This window comes from Mytilus edulis, chromosome 5, assembly GCF_963676685.1.
Source record: "Mytilus edulis chromosome 5, xbMytEdul2.2, whole genome shotgun sequence".
In the NCBI taxonomy this organism is placed as follows: domain Eukaryota; kingdom Metazoa; phylum Mollusca; class Bivalvia; order Mytilida; family Mytilidae; genus Mytilus; species Mytilus edulis.
Window position 1 is genome coordinate 10041469 of NC_092348.1, and position 19694 is coordinate 10061162.

A 19694-nucleotide genomic window follows, 5' to 3' on the forward strand; every position below is an offset into this window, starting at 1 on the left:
ACCTTATGTAGTATGTGTAATGATTTATTTCTTGTTCCCCATATGATCTGTGTAATGCAACATTTTTGCTATGCCACATGTGGTAGACCCATTGGTGGCCTTCAGCTGTTGCCTTCTCCTTGGTCGGGTTGTTGTCTCTTTGGCATTTTCACCATTTCGTTTAACAATTTTATGTGTAATGCTACATTTTTATAGCACATGTGGTCTGTAATGCTACATTTCCTGTTCCACATGTGTTCTCTATTGCTACATTTCCTGTGCTACATGTGTTCTCTGTATTGCTACATTTTCTGTACCACATGATGTCTCTATTTCAATATTTCCTGTGGCATATGTGGCCTGTGTAATGCTACATTTTCTATGCCACATGCTTTCTCTGTATTGCTACATATCATATTTTTTTCATTGTATTGCTACATTTCCTATGGCACATGTGTTGTCTGTGTTGCTACATTTCCTGTACCACATGTGTTCTCTATTGCTACATTTTTTATACCACATGTGTTCTCTGTATTGCTACATTTACTGTACCACATGTGTTCTCAATTGCTACATTTCCTGTGGCATGTGTGTTCTCTGTAATGATATGCTCCCTGTGCCACATGTGATCTCTGTATTGCTACATTTCCTGTGCGATATATGTTCTCTGTATTGCTACATTTCCTATACCACATGTATTCTCTGTATTGCTACATTTCCTGTGCCACATGTGTTCTCTGTATTGCTTCATTTCCTGTACCACATGTGTTCTTTATTGCTACATTTCCTGTGGCACGTGTGTTCTCTGTAATGATATGCTCCCTGTGCCACATGTGTTCTCTGTATTGCTATATTTCCTATGACATATATCTGACATGTGTAATGCTACATTTCCTGTGCCACATGTGATCTCTGTATTGCTACATTTCATGTGCAACATATGTTCTGTGTATTGTTAATTTCCATACCACATGTATTCTCTGTATTGCTACATTTCCTGTGCCACATGTGTTCTCTCTATTGCTACATTTTCTGTTCCACATGTGGTCTGTGTCATGCTATATTTCAGCTCCACATGTGGTACATAGGGTTTGAAATTTTTGCTCAATACACAAATCAAGTATTATGATTTGTTAATATTGAGTCTAAGTATGAAAACCATGCTAAAAACAGAGAAGCCAGTACTCACATGTTTGTTCTTGCACCTCATGTAGTCTTTGCTATATTATCATTTCTGCACCTGATGTGGTGTGTGAAATAAATGTACCATAGTTCCTGCTACACATAAATTCTGTAAAATTACAATTCCTGTACCATATTTGGTCTATGTAATCAGCGACTCCTATAATGGTTTACTTTTATTAATTGTTATTTGGATTGAGAGTTGCCTCTTTGGATTTCATACCACATTTCCTACATCTATTTGATTCTTGTACCATATTTGGTCTATGTTAACTGCAATTCCTATTTTCTTCAATGCACAAATGAAGCAATGTTGATTTTTTCAAAACTAGTGCACCATGGGTCCCTATTGGACTTGATGTGATTTGAAACTTTTGATCGCTGTAATAAATGAAGGCCTAACTGTTACTTTATGATACGAACAGCAATTAAAGAACTATCTTTTGTTTTATCATGTGTTTGTAGGGATTATATATCTATTTTGAATTATTTTGGGGAATATTTTTTTTTTTTAATTTTACAAAAACTTAAAATTGCTAAACTTTATAAATGTTGGGAGAAATTTCTTGATTAGGTAGGTTCTTGGTGGATGAGTGGTCTCTGTAGTCATCACTAGTATAAACTTTTCTCAGGTCACACAAGATAGAAACATGAAATGGTATATATTATTGTTCAGGGGCCAGCTACAAGATTTTGTTGTTGTGTTGAAGACCCATGGGCGCCCTTGTTTTGTTTTTGCTTTTTAGTTGAGTTGTTGTCTCTTTGACACATTCCTCTTTTCCATTCTCTATTCTAACAATAGTCTGTCAGCAATGGGATCGGGATTGGGATTCTGAACACTACTCAATGCATGTGGGTTCTGCTTCTTTCTTAAGTGACATGCTGAAGGTAAGTGGTTTTATTCTGGTACTCTAGGTTCCTCAGCCAATAAAAAGTGGCTTCTAAAGATCTAGCAACAGGAGTGCTGAAAGTGGTGTGGAACACCTGATAATCATCTAATTAATCCTGTAAATCCTTACAGTTTTTGTGTAGAACCTTTATTTATATTGTACAACAGTTGTGCATATACCTAACATGGAGAAAGGATACATATATATATATATTTAATATCCAATTGTTGAACTTTGTCTTATTATGGGAGGTGAGTGGAGTTTAATGTCTAAATTTTTAGCAAACAGTGTTCCAGACCAATATATTTGCAGCACTCAATCAGTAAAATTAAAACAAAAGGGGAAATTAAAATAGTATACCAACAATCAAGCAATCAACCTTCACCTCCATTACATGTAGATTTGTGTTTTATGGAAGTTTAGATAAACTTCAGCATCCCTTATTATGTAACACTCCTCTACCTATTGGGTACACATAATCCTCTGTGAGGTTGTGCACATTGTTCATTGTTAAAAAAATAATGTGTTGGATATAATCTCCCCTTGCCAATCCAGCATACAATCTTTTATAATATTGATACTAAAATACAATGACTTGGTTGTTTTCTTATAAAACATCTATTGTACACAATGTTTTTAAATTAAAAAATTGGAGTGAAAATTAAATAATGTGTTCTTATATTTCTCTTTCAATCATATGAAATGAAATTTTTCACTTAAAGAAACATGCTTGATTCATTTCTTTGTGAATGAGTTTTAAATATTTCAATTTCACTGTTGTTTTCGAGATCTCAGTTGTAAAAAAAGAAAAAAAGTAAAAAATGGATACTTGGGAATCATCGTATCATTCACATAAATCTCAAGTAAGTCGATGTTGATTTAAATTTTATTCAAAGTCATAAAGAGTTTTTGATTTAAATTTCGAACTTGTCTAACATGAACTTTATTTTATTTATTAGATGATAAATCTTATTTTGATATGAGAAAGTATTGAGAAATGTGAGGAGTCAAAGTAATAAATTCATAGCCATGAAACACTGTAACATAAGTACATGTCCACTGAATAATTTGTTCCAACATGTTTGTCCATTTCATTTGCTTCCTGAAAAAAACAGAAATTGAAAACTTTTTTAAGGGTTATTATTCTTATATTTCATGCAAGGAGGTATTTGGGTCATAGAAACACATAATTTATGTTTTGTTCATCATTAAAATCTATTTAAATTGTTTTCAAATGTGTGCATAGCCTTCTATGAGTTACAATTAAGTGAAAAAAGGGAGACAATCATTATAACTTGCATAAGGAAAAATGACACAAATGTCCTTCCTTCAATTCAGCAGTCAAAAGAGTCGTGCATCTCCTGATTCAACCTCCCATCCATTTGTCCCAATATCCAATAACCAATAAATATTTGGCCATATACAAATCAACTAGCTATATGTTTGTATCATGCCAAAACAGTCATGGGATAATAAGACATCCTTAGTGGTTATAAAGGCCTTGGTGGCCGCTTGGTCTAGTAGTTACCACTGTAATCACTAGCCAGTCTGCACTGAGGTTGTGAGTTCAAACCCTACTTATGCGGATGCACTGGACTCCAACCTTAATTGAATCTGGTTGTCAGTTTTCCTATGACAGGTTGTGGTATTCTCCAGGAACTCCAGCTTACTCCAACAATAAAAACCGTATGCCACAAAATAGCCCAAAAGCTGTGCTTATAAGTGGCGTTAAAACATAGAAAATCAAATCAAACCCTTGTGGTTTAAGTAAAACAGATGGCAGATCTACTGAGTTTTATTTTAGTTATAGAGGTGTTGTGGTGAAGAATTTCCTAGAAATAACATGACAGGAATATTTAAAGTTTTGTATTCTGAAGTATCTATGTGGTATAGGTTCAATTGTTAATTTAACTATCATTGAAATATGGTGTCTTTCTTATTTTCTTTCTTTCTATTTTTTGGGCATACTTTATATATTTATGAAATATTTGCAGCTGGATGCCAAGCAACCATTATGACTAATCAGTCATTCGCCATTTGTTTAAATAGAACAAGTTATAATTCAATAATACCGACGGTCCAAATTTAGTTTCACTGCATGTTAAGAGTTATATAAAATAATACACAAAAACGTTTGTTTGAATGATAATAAGAGTTTGTTTCAGAGGTTTTTTTTCAGATATTAAATTTCATTGAGTACATATTTTTTGCATTAACAAACAAATATATTCATGCGCTAGGCCTATTCAGTGACACAAATATACATTTCATGTGTGAGAGGTAACGAGTGTGGAAAAATTTATTATCTTTCTCCAATTTTTAAGAATTATAAGGATTAAACACCTTTTTAAAGGAATTCATTGGTGTATAAACTGGACCAAGTCACTCACAAACATATCATAAAAGCCCTTCTGACTTTTATTTGTTTGTAAGTGAATTGATTGAGTTTATACACCAATACATTCCTTTAAAAAGGGGTTTAATACCTATAAGAAAGCACAATTTCTAACTTCTAAAAAAGTATGCATATTTTGTATCACAGTAATAGTAACATTTTTGGGTTATCTCCCTTACCACAGATGACTGTCATGTGTATTATAACTGTTTCTGTTGACATGTTGCTAAGTGACCAGTGTTTATATTTGTTTATATTTATGACAAAGATAACATCATAATTTCTCCTGTTGATTTTTAAAGGGAATAAAATTAAATGTTTTTATTTGAATTTTTGTTGAGGTTGGCTGATTCAGAAAATTGTTACCGTAGTCCCTTTAATGTGTTATTTGAAACTACTAAAATATTAATTTGTTCTGGTACAGTTGTATATATAGTAAAAAAAAACCAATGAAATTGAAATATTTGAAAAAGTATCTATATTAGTTTGGGAATATTATAAATATAGAAATAGTGATTGTTTTAAATAGTTGAATAGGATTAAAAAGATTGATTGAAATCGTGCTGAATTATAGATTTTGTGTCACATTAATGAAATGAGTTATGAGGTATTAAAATATCATTGATTTAGCAACCCAACAACAACAAAAACATAAAAGATATCTTAAGGTATATACAGTCATCAAGAATAGACATGTCTCTATCATTGGGGTCTGGGTAGGGTTTACAGTAAAAAGAATAATGAGTAAAAACTGCAGAGTAAAGGGACAAAAATATAAAGAATAGAGAAAAATATGTAAAAAAAACAAGGAAAAGAGAATTATTGGGTGCTAAAATTTAAAGAAAAAGTACAGCAGAGTTAAAATAAATAAAGAATATAGAAAATGGTCTAAAAGTTTAAGAATAAATAAATGGAACAATCCTGAATTAGAATATGAAAGATTGGAAACTTATAAATTAGAAAGAAAAATAAGAAGAAGAATATTCTCCCTGCTAAAGGATTATAAATTATGAGCACATGATTGATGAACTGAAAGTAGAAGAGTTTTTTTTTTGTCAATATATGATGAAGATTCAAAAGTATATAAAATTGTAAGACAGGAGAAGATATATGTCCTACACATAAAGGAAACACAATTTTTTTTCACCACTCGAGTCAATAAGAATTCAAACATTGAAAGAACATTTTTTCACAAAATTATAGCATTAAAAATTCAGATTGCATTTATCCTTATATTGGAAAAATTGAAAGGGAAACTACCACTACCATGTTTTGCATAAAAAAAAACCTGTTTTTCACATTTGAAACATAATTTGATATGACCTTTCCTGAAATTGTAATAATTAAACTTTAAATTTCCTGAAATGGAACTTCATTTTTCTGTCCATTATTCAACGATTTCAATATAACATGCAAACTTACTTTTCTGAATCTACAGTTAATTGATAGAACAAAATCAACAATAAATTGATTCAGTCTGTTAAATGGAAAATTTTGGATTGCCATCAATTCACATAAATCAGACTTTGGATATTAATGGTAAAAGGAAATCAGCATTGGACACACACACTAGATGTAGTATTGTCTTTATCAGCCCTCCGCCATAAACGTAAATTGACACAATATTTATGTATAAATTATCCTTGTTTACTGATAGAAATAATTACTGGTGGTGGCTATACATTTTCTTCTTTATATGGCAACACACTTTTTAATGTTGAAAAAAAACCAAATTCGGTCAAATCAGAATAGAGAAAACTTACAGATAATATCTGAGAATATGGTTGTGATGATGTTTATAAATATGAGACAAATATATGTTTTAAATAAAATTCTAAATACAAATATTCAAAGAAAGATCTGAAGTGTTTTGGCGTCTATTAACAACTTCCAAAATCAGCTGTTTAAATCATAGTACGTCTGTCATCTCTAATAGAATATTACTCAATGAAATTTTGGCATAGATTATGGAACCTCATGCATTTTTCATTTGATTTGGCAGTTGTGAACATAAATTATCTTATTAATTGAACTATTTTGGGATTTAAAGCTTATTAATCTTGCAGATCATCAAAACCTAGTTGTTTAAATATAGTTTTTGTGAACTCCTGTATATCTATAAACTGTAACCTATAGGTCTATTTGTACCTGAATACCGATTTTGTTCACAATTATAAACATCCTGCTTCATGCATAGCAGTATTTATAACAGATTGTCTTTTCCTTTGATTTTTATCATAAATAAAAGAAGAATGTGTCTCTGAGCACACAAAATGTTGGTTCTATAAGCATTTTGTATATAGTCTCATAAAATTTGCATGAGGCAAACTTGCAAACTTTCAAAAGTAAGAATGCAGAAACAAAAAAATAGCAATTTTCTAAGTTCATATAAAGGGTCATAACTCTAGAAACCTAGAACTCTCCTAATATTCCTGAAATTCCTGAAAAAAGATTATTTGGCCCTTTATTTTACTTTTATACTTAGGGTAAAGGAGTTAATGTAAGACCTAGTATTGTATAAGTTTTAAGATGGTTGTTTTCCTTATAGCTTAGGTACAAAACTTCATGTCTTTATACTGTTATAGTTGTATAATTGTTATACGTTTATTCTTTTCAAATCCCACAAAAACTGGTACATCTCAAAATTTAGAAAAAACAAAAAACAAAAATAAATGAATGCAAGTAGTCAACAAGCAAAATGTTACTGTAGATATATACCTATGTTTCAAATGTCAAAAGGTCAGACAAATATCAGGGTGATGAGCAATCTTATACATGTATATTACTGAAAAAATATAATCTTGCGGAAAAAAAAAGGTGCTATCAATTTGAAATTACAGAAATATTGTATTTCTTATAACAGTTTTTATCATCATTTTCTGAATATATATACATCTCTAAGGATTCATTTTATTTCTACTCATATGTTTAATCTTTTGTGACTTTCATCTTTATACAGACACCATGTTTAATAGTGGTTTAGGATATTATGAAATAAAGATTTAATGTAGTTCATAGTCTAGAGTTGTAATAACCATATAAATCCAATATAAAACAAGGCGTTAGTGCAATATTGTGTCTCAAAGATGTCATATAACTTTACTAAAAACTCCCAGGAAACGATGTCTAGAGTTCTGAGAATGTCAGATTCATTATACATTTATGGGTAACGGTATTAGCACAGATTATAAGTACAGTTTGTCTTTTGATGGGGAAATTGTCCAGAACGAGTACCATAATTTCGACCATAAATGGACCATCAATATTCATAAATAATCCTAATTAAATAAAGGATGATGGGTCTGTACACAAACCGAGGATCAAGTCAGTAAATTGTGGTTCAAGAGGACTCCCGACAAGTTGTTTGATTAAGAATTAAGTTAACGTCTTAATGTAAATGAGACATTCTTACTGATGGAATCTTCATATTGAAGTGGAAAATATCATTTACGATGCCACTCAGGTGAAATTGATGACACCTTTGCACTTTTGTTGTCAAGTGGATTAAGCTAAAAATTAGGAGAAATGGGAGCAAAAATATTAAGTTGAGGCCATATCGAATTTTGCATAATGTTATAGAATTAGAAAAATTGCTAACTTCACCATTCAATTTTGGATTGTGATACAGAGCTGATTTCAAGTGATGGATAGTTGATTGGGAACTTGTGAGAGTATTGTCAAAAGACTGGGAACATATAAATGTGACCAATTACATTTGTGTCATGATAGATTGTCTTAATTAATATTTGCATTTCATTCCATAACTTTTGAAAAAAAAAGAGTAAAAAGTATTAAAATGAAGAGAAGTGCACCAAAATTTCGCAGACTTATTTTCACCAGAGGAAATCCCATATTTAAGTCTACAATTTTTAGAATACAGGTAAGTTACCATGTTAACGGAATTTGCAAACAGAAAGGAAATGTTACTACAAATATCTTCAAAATCTACCAAATACCAAAGGACAATGATAATACATGTAACAGTTAAAAGTTAGAAACATGTATGAAATTGTAATATTATATAAGTATACATTAGATCCTGAGACCATGCTTTTCCTAAGGCTTTTTGTTTAATTTTAGCCTATCAATAATTGAAGGCAAAGGTCTCAATGCTAAAAAAAAAAATTAAAGATATTTTGGATCAAAAACAACATGGGTATATTTCCTCAAATTATACAGGTAAATTATTTTATCTGTATATAATAAAAAAAATATGATATTATGTTGATGCCTGCTTTTGTTAAATAAGATTTTTTGTCTTTTATATTGATAAAATTTGCATTATTTTGACTAGTTCCTAAGTGCCAGATTTACTAAAAGTTTTGCAGAGGTAAGATCATTTGTGATCTTATTATAGATCAAGGAGAAAGATGCAGGACAGTTTAATGTATTGTTAATAACTGTCATTTCCTATTGCTTTTCCTGGTCCCCACAGAATCCAGTTCCATTTATATCTGACTATTTCCTGCTTTGCCACTAATTAACGTACCTATAACTTTTGTTCCCAGTGTTATGTAAAATATAATGGCTTTATCATATCACACTTTACCATTAAATGTTTATGGTTTTATCAAGCGTAACCATAAAGATGGAGTTATTTAGTCAGATTTCACCCGTTTTGTCATTTGTATTCAATAATTCATTGTTCCACGTTGATGTCTTGATGTTTGTTGGGATGACAATGATAGTAATATCAATTTCAACTTAAAATCCTTAACATGATGAATGTTTTGTCATTCGCTTTAATTTAGCATCATTTATTGATATACGAGAAATTTATATGACGGAATTATGAAATTGGATAAATTTGAAATATCAGTTGTATGATATTTTTTAAAAGATCATTTTATCAGGAAACTTTTCAATAATGAATCGTTTTCTAAAGAGAGCGGTTGGTCGTGTTCGAGCTAGGATACGAACACAGCATGTTGTTGGAATGATTGTAAGTACTCACTTATTGTACTAGAGACTTAAATGATTTTTAAATTCTTTGAAGAGTTAGTTGTTGTTTAGATAACAAATAAAACTTCAGAACTGTCAATCAAAACAGATGCCTTACTTATTGGCAAGAAAATGGAAAAAATTGTACAGTTTTTACCAAATGGTCCATTTTCCAAGACAATTGATATTCTTAGTATTACAATTCATTGAAATTCAGAGGGTCAAGTTTTGAGCAGGGGAGGGGGATTAAAGGGGGGAAAAATAAAAACTTTTTAAAAACAAGTTTAGTTTACATTTTAATGTTGTGCTTCTGTTGTGTTGTAATTCTCTTATATTTAATGCGCTTCCCCCTGTTTTAGTTTGTAACCCAGATTTGTTTTTTCTCTATTGATTTATGAGTTTTGAACAGCATATACTACTGTTGCCTTTATCAAGTATCACATCTGGAATAAAAAAATGTTCAACTCAAAGGTCATGATGGACAATTTTTAAATTTAGTTTTTTGGTAAAATATGTTGATACATATTTTGATAGTATTAGATTGTTAAGAACACCTATACCATTTGGTTTATTTTTTTCATATAGATATGCAATACATTCATGAATATTTATGATTTTCAGTGTATAGTAAAGTTTTATTTTATATTAAACATTTTGAACCCTTCTCGAATCAAAGTTAACCCACAGTGATTGGTCCATTAGTTGAGCATTTTATATTACAAGATGAAAACTCAGCGCCAAACATTTAAAATCTGAAAGTTCATCTGAAGCAGTATATTCAAAAGGGCCAAAGTTTTTTAAGAAGGAAAGTCAAGATTTGCTGTGCTGATAAACTATAATTTTTGGCAAAATATTACAATATTATTGACAGCATAAATTAAAATGTATGTCAATTGTATGTAGTGATCCTAGATACACTACTGGGCAGATTACTAATACCATCAAACAAGCATGTTTATGCCCCAACTACGATAGTAGAGGGGCATTATGTTTTCTGGTCTGTGGCTCCGATTGTCTGTTCGTTCGTTCGTCTGTTCGTCTGTGTGTCCGTTCAGGTTAAAGTTTTTGGTCAATGTAGTTTTTGATGAAGCTAAAGTCCAATCAACTTGAAACTTAGTACACTTGTTGCTTATGGTATGATCTTTCTAATTTTAAAGCCAAATTAGACTTTTGACCCTAATTTCACAGTCCACTAAACATAGAAAATGAAAGTGGGAGTTTCAGGTTAAAGTTTTTGGTCAAGGTAGTTTTTGATGAAATTGAAGTCCAATCAACTTGAAACTTAGTACATATGTTCTCTATAGTATAATCTTTCTAATTTTAATGCCAAATTAGATTATTACCCAATTTCACAGTCCATGGAATATGGAAAAGGATAGTGCGAGTGGGGCATCCATGTACTTTTGGACACATTCTTGTTTTTCAATATCATAATGTTAAAAATGATTCCTAATTTGGCAGTTTTGAAACTAGCTTCTGATTTGTTCTTTCTAAAATTTCACCAAAAACATGTGAATACATGCAAAGAGGGTCCTATTTAACCACAAAATCTAACATAATATTCAAAACAATCAGCCTATAACAGATGTCTATATTTTTCTTGTGGAAGTTGTACCCTAAGTTGTTTGAAAAAAATTGCAAGAATGTATATATTGATAGTTTGTTTCAAATTACATGTCATAAATTAAAGTCAATATGTATTTAATTTGTTCCTTTATATGGAAGTTAAGTTTGTAAGATTTCAGAAGCAACCTTTGTTTTCTTTTTTTTTTTATCACTGTGACCACCCTGAAATAATCTGGTATTGGCAACCTGTGTCTCTGTATTGTAAGGAGACTAGCATCCTTTTGTTAAAAATGGATAAATAATTAGTTGTCTTTTCAGAATTAAAATGTACATTGTAGTGTTAAATTGACATTTGATATAAAAAATGAGAGTTAAATTTGATATTTGCACAAAAGTTTTCAGGTGTAAGGAAAGTATGATAGATTTATATTAAAATATGGCCATTTATAGTTATAACCTTATATCATTTTCATGTGTAGACGTGCAAGTTTTGTAAAACTTTTCTTTTAAACGAATTTTTTTTTCAATAGTTTAGTAAAAAGGTTTCATGTATCATAGCACATGATTTCAATACAAAAATAATTTTATTTTGATTTAGATAGAAAAAAAATCCTAACGACATTTAACACCCATATTTAAAAAAATCAGTATGTCATTATGCCCTAGGTTGGCCTAAAATTCTATTTCTATTTCCCAGTTTTGTTCATACCCTTTTGGAAAGTTCAGATGATCCAAGTTACTGAAAGCAAGTTTGGATTACTTTATCATCTAATAAAGAATTTAGACCATTTATATTCTTACACCCAGAGTAAATACACATACACCTTCATGTCTATGATTGCTTTTGAACAATTAAAAATACAGTGAGCCAATTATTTTCTATCTGTTTTATGCTACTAACTTTCCAGCTTCAATTGTATTCAAGGTTTATGGATTAATTTAATTGTCAGCATCAGTCATGAAAAATTTACAACCGTAACATAGGTCAGATTACAATGAAGAAAGAATTTTTTCTGCAGAATCAATTTTCACTTTGTTACGAATGGTTTGTTACTAAAGATAGACAAGGTTTTTTTTATTATTGATTCACTTGAAATTATATTTTGTTGAAATTATCAATTTTTGTAAACTGAACTTACTTCTGTTTTTATTGGGTTATGTCCCCTTGTAACTGCACCAAATATTTCCAGTAACATTTGGCTACATGGCAACCTTCTTATTGTATTATATTAATGTTAAGTGTTGCTTTGATACAGGAATTTATTTATTGACGTTATGGTAATTTGTATTTTGTGTATGCTTTGCATATTAAAGCCGGTCACTAATTTGTATTTTGTGTATGCTTTGCATATTAAAGCCGGTCACTAATTTGTATTTTGTGTATGCTTTGCATATTAAAGCCGGTCACTAATTTGTATTTTGTGTATGCTTTGCATATTAAAGCCGGTCACTAAGAGGATAGTTATCCAGTCTGTCTGTTTGTCCATGCTTTTATCCAATATCAGTATCAAGTCTTGGTCAAGATTGTTTTATACCCCCAAAAAATGTGGTCACATCATCTTGAAAATTAATACACATGTTCTATATCATATGAACTTTTAAAGATGTTCTGATTTTGACAGTAAAAGTCTTGCTTAAAGAGGGGGGGGGGGGGGGGGGGTTCATACGGTTGTGTCTTGTGTCTCTTCAGTCAGAATGAGGATTTTAAGTCTGATGCCTAGTATATAGAAAGTGGTTTATTACAAGACCTCTTCCAAAAATCTTTGAGGGGATAAAGATTGGCTGTTGCAAGGTTAGATTTTCTACCCCTATCTAACATAGCCTCATTTCCAGTGGCAGTCCAAATTTCATGCCCTTCATTTTGGTTGGCCTAATGATGGAAAAGGTGTCTGCTTATTGATATTTTAAAACATAATCAGTGTGTAACAAAATGAAGCTTTTTGTCGAGTGAGCACAACAAGCTTAATATTGTGTCGAGCAGCTGATATTTTACAAATTGAATATAAATATGAAGACAACTATTTGGTTGTATTTCATATTTTGTATTGTAGAAACAAGTGTCGTCTTCGAATTCTTTGTCATCAGCAAACTGGGTCAAACTTATCAATATTGGTTGGTTCATACATGATGAGGTTGGTGATATGTCTGGGTCAAAGTTTAAGGGTTGGTCAACGTCATTGACGTCACCAAGCTGTGATATGCATTTTTATAGGAGCTGAGCAGAGGGATACAAATAGTGGGACAACCGATAGTCATTAGTATTCATGAAATAATTGCCACTGGACGTTAAGCAAGCAATAATCAATTAATAATTGTATTTATTGACACAGTTCTGTATAGTTCTTGATAAATAAATCCAATCAGAGTGTGAACTTCTCACTATAATATGATAACTGTGTATAATTATAGGCATTGTACTTTGAAGTTTTGCCTGACAAAGATTAAGCTGTGACCTGATTGCATGTTAAAGTATCATTTGATTATCTTTGATAAACAATAGCAGAAATGATTACTGTCTCCAAAGATGAAATTACAACTATCAAAACGACCTCCCTGATGACTATAAATAATAATTACACTATAATTTTGAGATATTGCATATTAATTGCTATGGAAACTATTTAATCATGGTATAATTTTGTAGATTTTATTTGCAAACTTGAATTATTGTCATAAAGTTATTCCTAGTTTAATTATTGTCGTCTATATTTGAGTTGCATTGGGATCCTGGTAGTGTTAATACTTTTGTTTGCTGTAGTCAGATGTACCAGAAACTTTGCAATTGATAAATATTTTTAAATATCATTACTAGATATTATATTTGTGCTCTCAATATTAAGCATTTTACTGAGGCAATTTAAAAAAAAAAGAAAAGTTCATTAACAGTTTCGTAATAGTTGATAGAAAAAGTTTTGATCATAATGTGGATTTAAGAAAGTGCAACAATAATTCCATTTGGATAAGATGTCAACCAATAAGGTGACATTCTTGCAGAGTTACAAACATGTACGGCACTATCACAAGACCTTGGAAAGACTTGTAAGTACTAAACATACTTCTTAAGCAGTCGCAGATCCTTTTTTTTAAATTATTTATTTTCAAGAGTTATTAGGGCCTCAGTAGTCTGAGTAGTCAAACAACTGAATTACTAGCCTGTTAACACGGAGGTTGTTAGATCGAATCCCACACGTAGTATTAATGGACTAGGATTGTAATTTTTCCTGCCAAAGGTTAGTGGTTCTCTCCATGCACTCTGGCTTCCTCAAACAATAAAAACTGACCGCAACAAAATAACACAAAAGTGCTGAAAGTGGTTTTACTCACCAATCAATCAATCCAAGATTTATACAAATCAAATAAAATTAAATGCTTAAATCCCTGAGTGGACTACATGTTATAAATAGCTAATTGTAGTTTAGAGGTGCCAATGTGACCAGGTCTGTTTGGTTTCATTTTAATGCAAAACTAGATTAGTGTTACAGGCTTAAGATTGCAGGTGCATATATACCCTATAAAAATAAGGCCAAGTAAAAGGATTTAAATAATTATTAATAATTATATGTTACAACATAGATTATTATAATCTTATTAAGAATCACATGATTAACATGTAAATAGAGGTATTGATTTTAAAGAATTATATGTCAGTGGCGGATCCAGAAATTTTCATAAGTGGGGGCCCACTGACTGATCTAAGAGGGGGCCCACTTCAGTCACGCTTCAATGATTTGCTATATAAGCAACCAAATTTTTTCCCAAAAAGGGGGGGCCCAGGCCCCCTGGCCCCCCCCTAAATCCACCTATGACATAGTTCTGTTTATTCTTGGGTTGCATCTATTTGCAATGTTAATGGTAAATGTGTGAATTAGAGAAAATTGAGTTACTTCCCCTTTTACAATTTTTAGATAATTTTCTGAAATAAGATTGTTACATATATATGCTATCAGTGGTTTAATTGGTAGTTAAGAAAAGTTCTTGCTTCGTGAGGCATGTAAACATATTATAATTAAGATATGATTGAAAAGTTCAACATTACATATATTACTTTACACGTTTCTGTCTCATGCTTAATTTTATTAGCTATCTGCAACATGTGTTGAATAGGGTTCATTGAAAGCCTTAACAGAAATACTAAACTGAAAGAATGAAAAATTTGATTGCAAACAAGCACTGATCCCTTAACTTTTTAGGAACTTTTAAAGATTTTGTTTCATGAATTACTATTCACATCAATGGCGGATCAAGAAATTTTCATAAAGGGGGAGGGGGGCATTGACTGGCCGGCTCCAGTCATGCTTCAGTGATTCTTAATATAATCAACCAAATTTTTCCAAAAAAAGGGGGGCCAATGCATCCCAGGGCCACCCTAATCCCTAGTTCCGACTATGAACCTTATGTTACTTTTTCTCTGGAAAATTCATACTATATTTGTTTTAACTTTTCACAACCTGTAGCTTTAAAGCAATTAAGCTGCTCGGTTGCCACATATCTTTTTAATTATATTTTTCACAAAATACTACATGATTTTGGCAAAGTATGAAAAAAATAAATTGTGATTTTGTGATTACTCTCAAATTAAAAGTAAATAGAAAAAATAAATTGAAATAAAACTTGATTGTAGTGAATTATATTGGATAAAATTATAAAAGTAAATTTAAAAATAGATCAAATTAATCAGCTTGTTAGAAAAGCCACCCATATCTTTCACTGTATAATTTAATTTTATTATGGTATGTTTTAATCAGTTTTTTAAATCGCTGATTGACCAAGCGTGGATAGATCAATGAGTGCCAATTGTACTTACATAAGTAAAAAGGAAATACTTAAAACAACAAATTCTTTTAATTATTGATCTGTTAGAACAAGTTAGATTTAAAATAATGAAAGGTTTTTATGAAATTGATATAACCGAGACCCTTATCTAAAGTCCTTCCATCATTTTGTATTGGATATACAAACAATACACATAGATACCGGGAAAGTTATTTGTATACTCAATTGACGCAAAACTTTCTGTTCAATGAATATGTGTACAAGGGCTTTGTGTAGACTTGGAACAAATTATTTGCATTTTATATCAGCGGTGGAGTGCTAGTTTGTTTAATGCTTCGTTTAAAAAAGGATTAAAAAAAATATTGTTGACAATATTCATTGTTTGGGATAATAAAATAACTTTTATCCTCTATTGGATGAGTTTTATTATTGAGCACTTTTTATAATGACATAATATAGTGCATTTTTGTGAGCCTATAAACCTGTTTAGGACTTTTATTCTGATTTTAAAATGGCATCTATGGCAGGAAAAGCTAATAGGGAATCACAACTAGTAAGTATAGATAATGTGTTTTATACATTGAAAAAAATGTCTTGTCTCAGAACCGACATTTTTGTCAGAAGAGTTTGACTTTTCAATTTTTTTTCTGTAAAAGTGTAAAAAAAAAAAAAGGGGGGATTGGTATGTATTTCTAGCCTTTGCTTTGAATACATTACAGCTGAATATCTAAAGCCTATTGTTATTATAAAAAGAAGATGTGGTATGATTGCCAATGAGACAACTCTCCACAAAAGACCAAATGACACAGAAATTAACAACTATAGGTCACTGTATGGCCTTCAACAATGAGCAAAGCCTATACCACATAGTCAGCTATAAAAGGCCAATGTAAAACAATTCAAACGAGAAGACTAACAGCCTAATTTATGTATGTTTTGGTAATTCTCAGTCAGTCTGAGTGTCCCATTGCTAATTCTCTTCTTGTTTGTTTTCAATTGTTTTAACATTTTTCCAAGATATACATTTTAAAAAACTTTCAGTATTTCGAATATAAGTATTATAAATTGACCTAGATATATATTAAACAAATTGTGAGCAGTTATACTAATACTATTGTGAATTTAATTGTTACCGATATAGATTTAAAACTTTATTGATATGAATTTTAATTATAATTGAAACCTGAAGTTATTGACAAGGTTAGGTATATTGATATAATTCTAAATTAAAGTTGAAACCTTGTGATTGTCAGGGTTTAGAAGTAGATTTTACATACATGCTATGAACAATTGGTTTACCATGGAGATAAGTCTTTGGTGTTGATGAAATTCATTTCTTGGGATAATGTTCACTGATCAAACACTTAAAATATGGAGATTATATGCTGTCTTTTTCCTAAGAAATTGATTTGAGAGTTTTCTCATTAGAATTGAAGCTATTTTCCTTTGTTCCTGTAGATATTGAGTGTTTTTTGTTATATCATAAATGTAAATCTATATTATTATCAAATTAAAACCAAATATTTGTTTTACAACACCATATTGAAAAATTAGAAAACCTTTGCAGTTTTCATATAGAAAATCAATGTTTTGCATAATCAGAAATAGGTTGTACAAAGCAAATGCTTGGCAAGTAACAAAGTTGTGATATTGACAATGTTTTGAAATGGTATTTCACCTGACCATGTTGAAGTTTTTGTCCAAAAGAAATTCTCATTATTTTTAATCTAAACATGACAGTTTGTACTTTGGTTGAAGAAATGGTTCTAAATTCAATGGCCACCTTCTGGTTTAAAAAATCAAAACAAATTATTTTATGTATGAGGTTTTCATGATAGTGGTACCTGGTATCCAAAATATATCAGAGAGCATTCGGTTCTTAATGACCCTGTTGTTTCAGTCAACCATTATAATCTTGGAACAATTGCTGGATTGATAGTGCTATCAATTGGTGACACAGCCATGCCAAACAGGGGGACAGTTGTTGTACTCCCTATTGCAAGTCATTGAATATTAAACTTTAAATTTTGTCCCTGGATGTACAATTTTGTGTTTTTTATTGCAGCAAAAGTTGAAAGAAGAGAGAGAATCTAAGAGAGCTCGCCTAGATGAACGTCATTACTACATCCTTACCACTGTGGCTGATGGCCTTGGGTTGGAGGTCACAGAGGTGGAGGATGCCATCTTGGAAGGAGTTCAGGTATGCAGTAGTTCTTATTACCAGTAGTCTATAAGGAAAACATGAAGAATAGACAATTAACTTAACAAATCACCGTCTTAAGGTGTCTATAGTTCACACTATTTTACCCCTAAAATGTAGTTGGAAGAGGGAAACTATGAAATTTTCTTCAGTCTTTAACACAAAAAATTTATATTCTGACTACAACTTTGTCTTAAATCTGCTTTGTTTTATTTATGTAATAGAATTATTCCAAGAGAAATTACATTACTTGCTGGTTTTGAAAACAGCTGATTTCATATTCTGTTTTGTTTCATTAAGAGGAATATCTTTTCACATGCTTTGTCAAATACATGACCAACACTTACATCTGATGATCTATCTATTCTATTGGTCTTAACTTTTTGGCTGTTTCAATAGGCATTTCTTTTATGACAACAAAACTAATAGCTTGTATATGAAATCTTATATCAACTGTGGACTATCATTACTGACCTGGAACTCCATGGCTGATACAGTGGACTATCATTACTCTTTACTGACCTGGAACTCCATGGCTGATACAGTGGTCTTCACTTGATTTGGGGGTACAGGCTAACCACAAATTCAAATGTTGAACGAATTACGAAGTATCTAAAGGCTTTGTATGCAGAGATTAACAAAACCACAAAATTAAATATCCATGAAAATGCTAATTTTTTTTCACTATCTGTCATTTTGATAATAACATCATTTGTGTAAGAAGTCCTTTTCCTTCGAAATGAGACAAAAGTCATTGTTGCAATTGTTTGTATCATAAAAAGAACATCAATTGTGAAACTGAATTAATGTTTTTAACTTATTAATCATGAATGATTATTTTTTGCTAAATAAAAATAGTGGTAATATCTCTAGGACGAGAAAAATCACTTCAGTATTGTTTGTACCATAAGCGGCACTCTTTGTACCATTACTCAAATTGTGAGGAAAATTACCATGAATTGTTGCAACTGGATGAATCTTTAACGTTCTAAATATCACAGGATGAAAATTGTATACAGATAATTGATTGAAAATTGAAAGGATAATTTGTAATGTACTTGGGATGTGGGAAAGGGTTGCATTTGTTAGAACATTGGTTGTCATTTTGGTGTTGATGAGGATTAATAAATATAACACCTTAATAATTTCAGATTGATATGATGGACCAGTTTCTGAATGGAAACAGAGATTTAGGACAGCTGTTGTTTTATTACCAAGAACCAGAAGAACCTAAAGAACCATGTATGTATATGATCATGTATAATGAAAGTGAAAGGGTGACTGTTGGTTCCCATTGGCTATCCCATAAGTTTGTTACATTTCTTTTGTTCCAAGAATGTGGAATCCCCAATTATATATTCCCAATCTCTTCAGCCAAAGTTCTTGAAAACTCTATTATCTGTTTAGGGGTGTAGAAGTTTAGTTTACTTCTGGAATGAAATGGGCTGAGAAATATCATGGGACATAATGTATGAGCAAAACAATCCCTATACTACTTTAGATTTATTGTTCATTTATGGTTAGGCTCTTAGGGTTTTTCAAAGATAGGTCTAGATTTGAGGTTTGAAGCTTAGTAACCTCGTAGTGTTAGAATTATTTATAGGAAAAGTTAAGGTTTTATGTATGGGTCAATTTAGTATAGCTATATAAGGTTGGGACTCCTAAAGTAAAAAAATACCAAAATTCCAAATGAGTAAAACAAAGCAAGAAATGTATTCAGTTGTCTATCTTGTTAGATCATGTGTTGATATAAAGATGACTTTTTGAG

The 19694-nt window shown here is 31.0% G+C and overlaps 1 protein-coding gene across 12 annotated transcripts in view; it reads left to right on the forward strand.

The window, feature by feature from the left end:
* The window catches only part of LOC139522926 (dynein axonemal heavy chain 5-like), a 101352-nt gene that overhangs the window by 20235 nt on the left and 61423 nt on the right, over positions 1 to 19694 (forward strand). For 5 of the 12 annotated variants that reach the window (XM_071316565.1, XM_071316564.1, XM_071316563.1 and 2 more), the window contains exons 2-3: positions 17792 to 17926; positions 19078 to 19168. In XM_071316565.1, coding sequence (XP_071172666.1) covers positions 17792 to 17926; positions 19078 to 19168 — 226 coding nt within the window. Of the gene's footprint in view, positions 1 to 2742; positions 2915 to 8999; positions 9389 to 15716; positions 16280 to 17791; positions 17927 to 19077; positions 19169 to 19694 lie in introns of those variants that run through there. The other 7 variants (XM_071316573.1, XM_071316572.1, XM_071316575.1 and 4 more) reach the window with 6 other exon arrangements.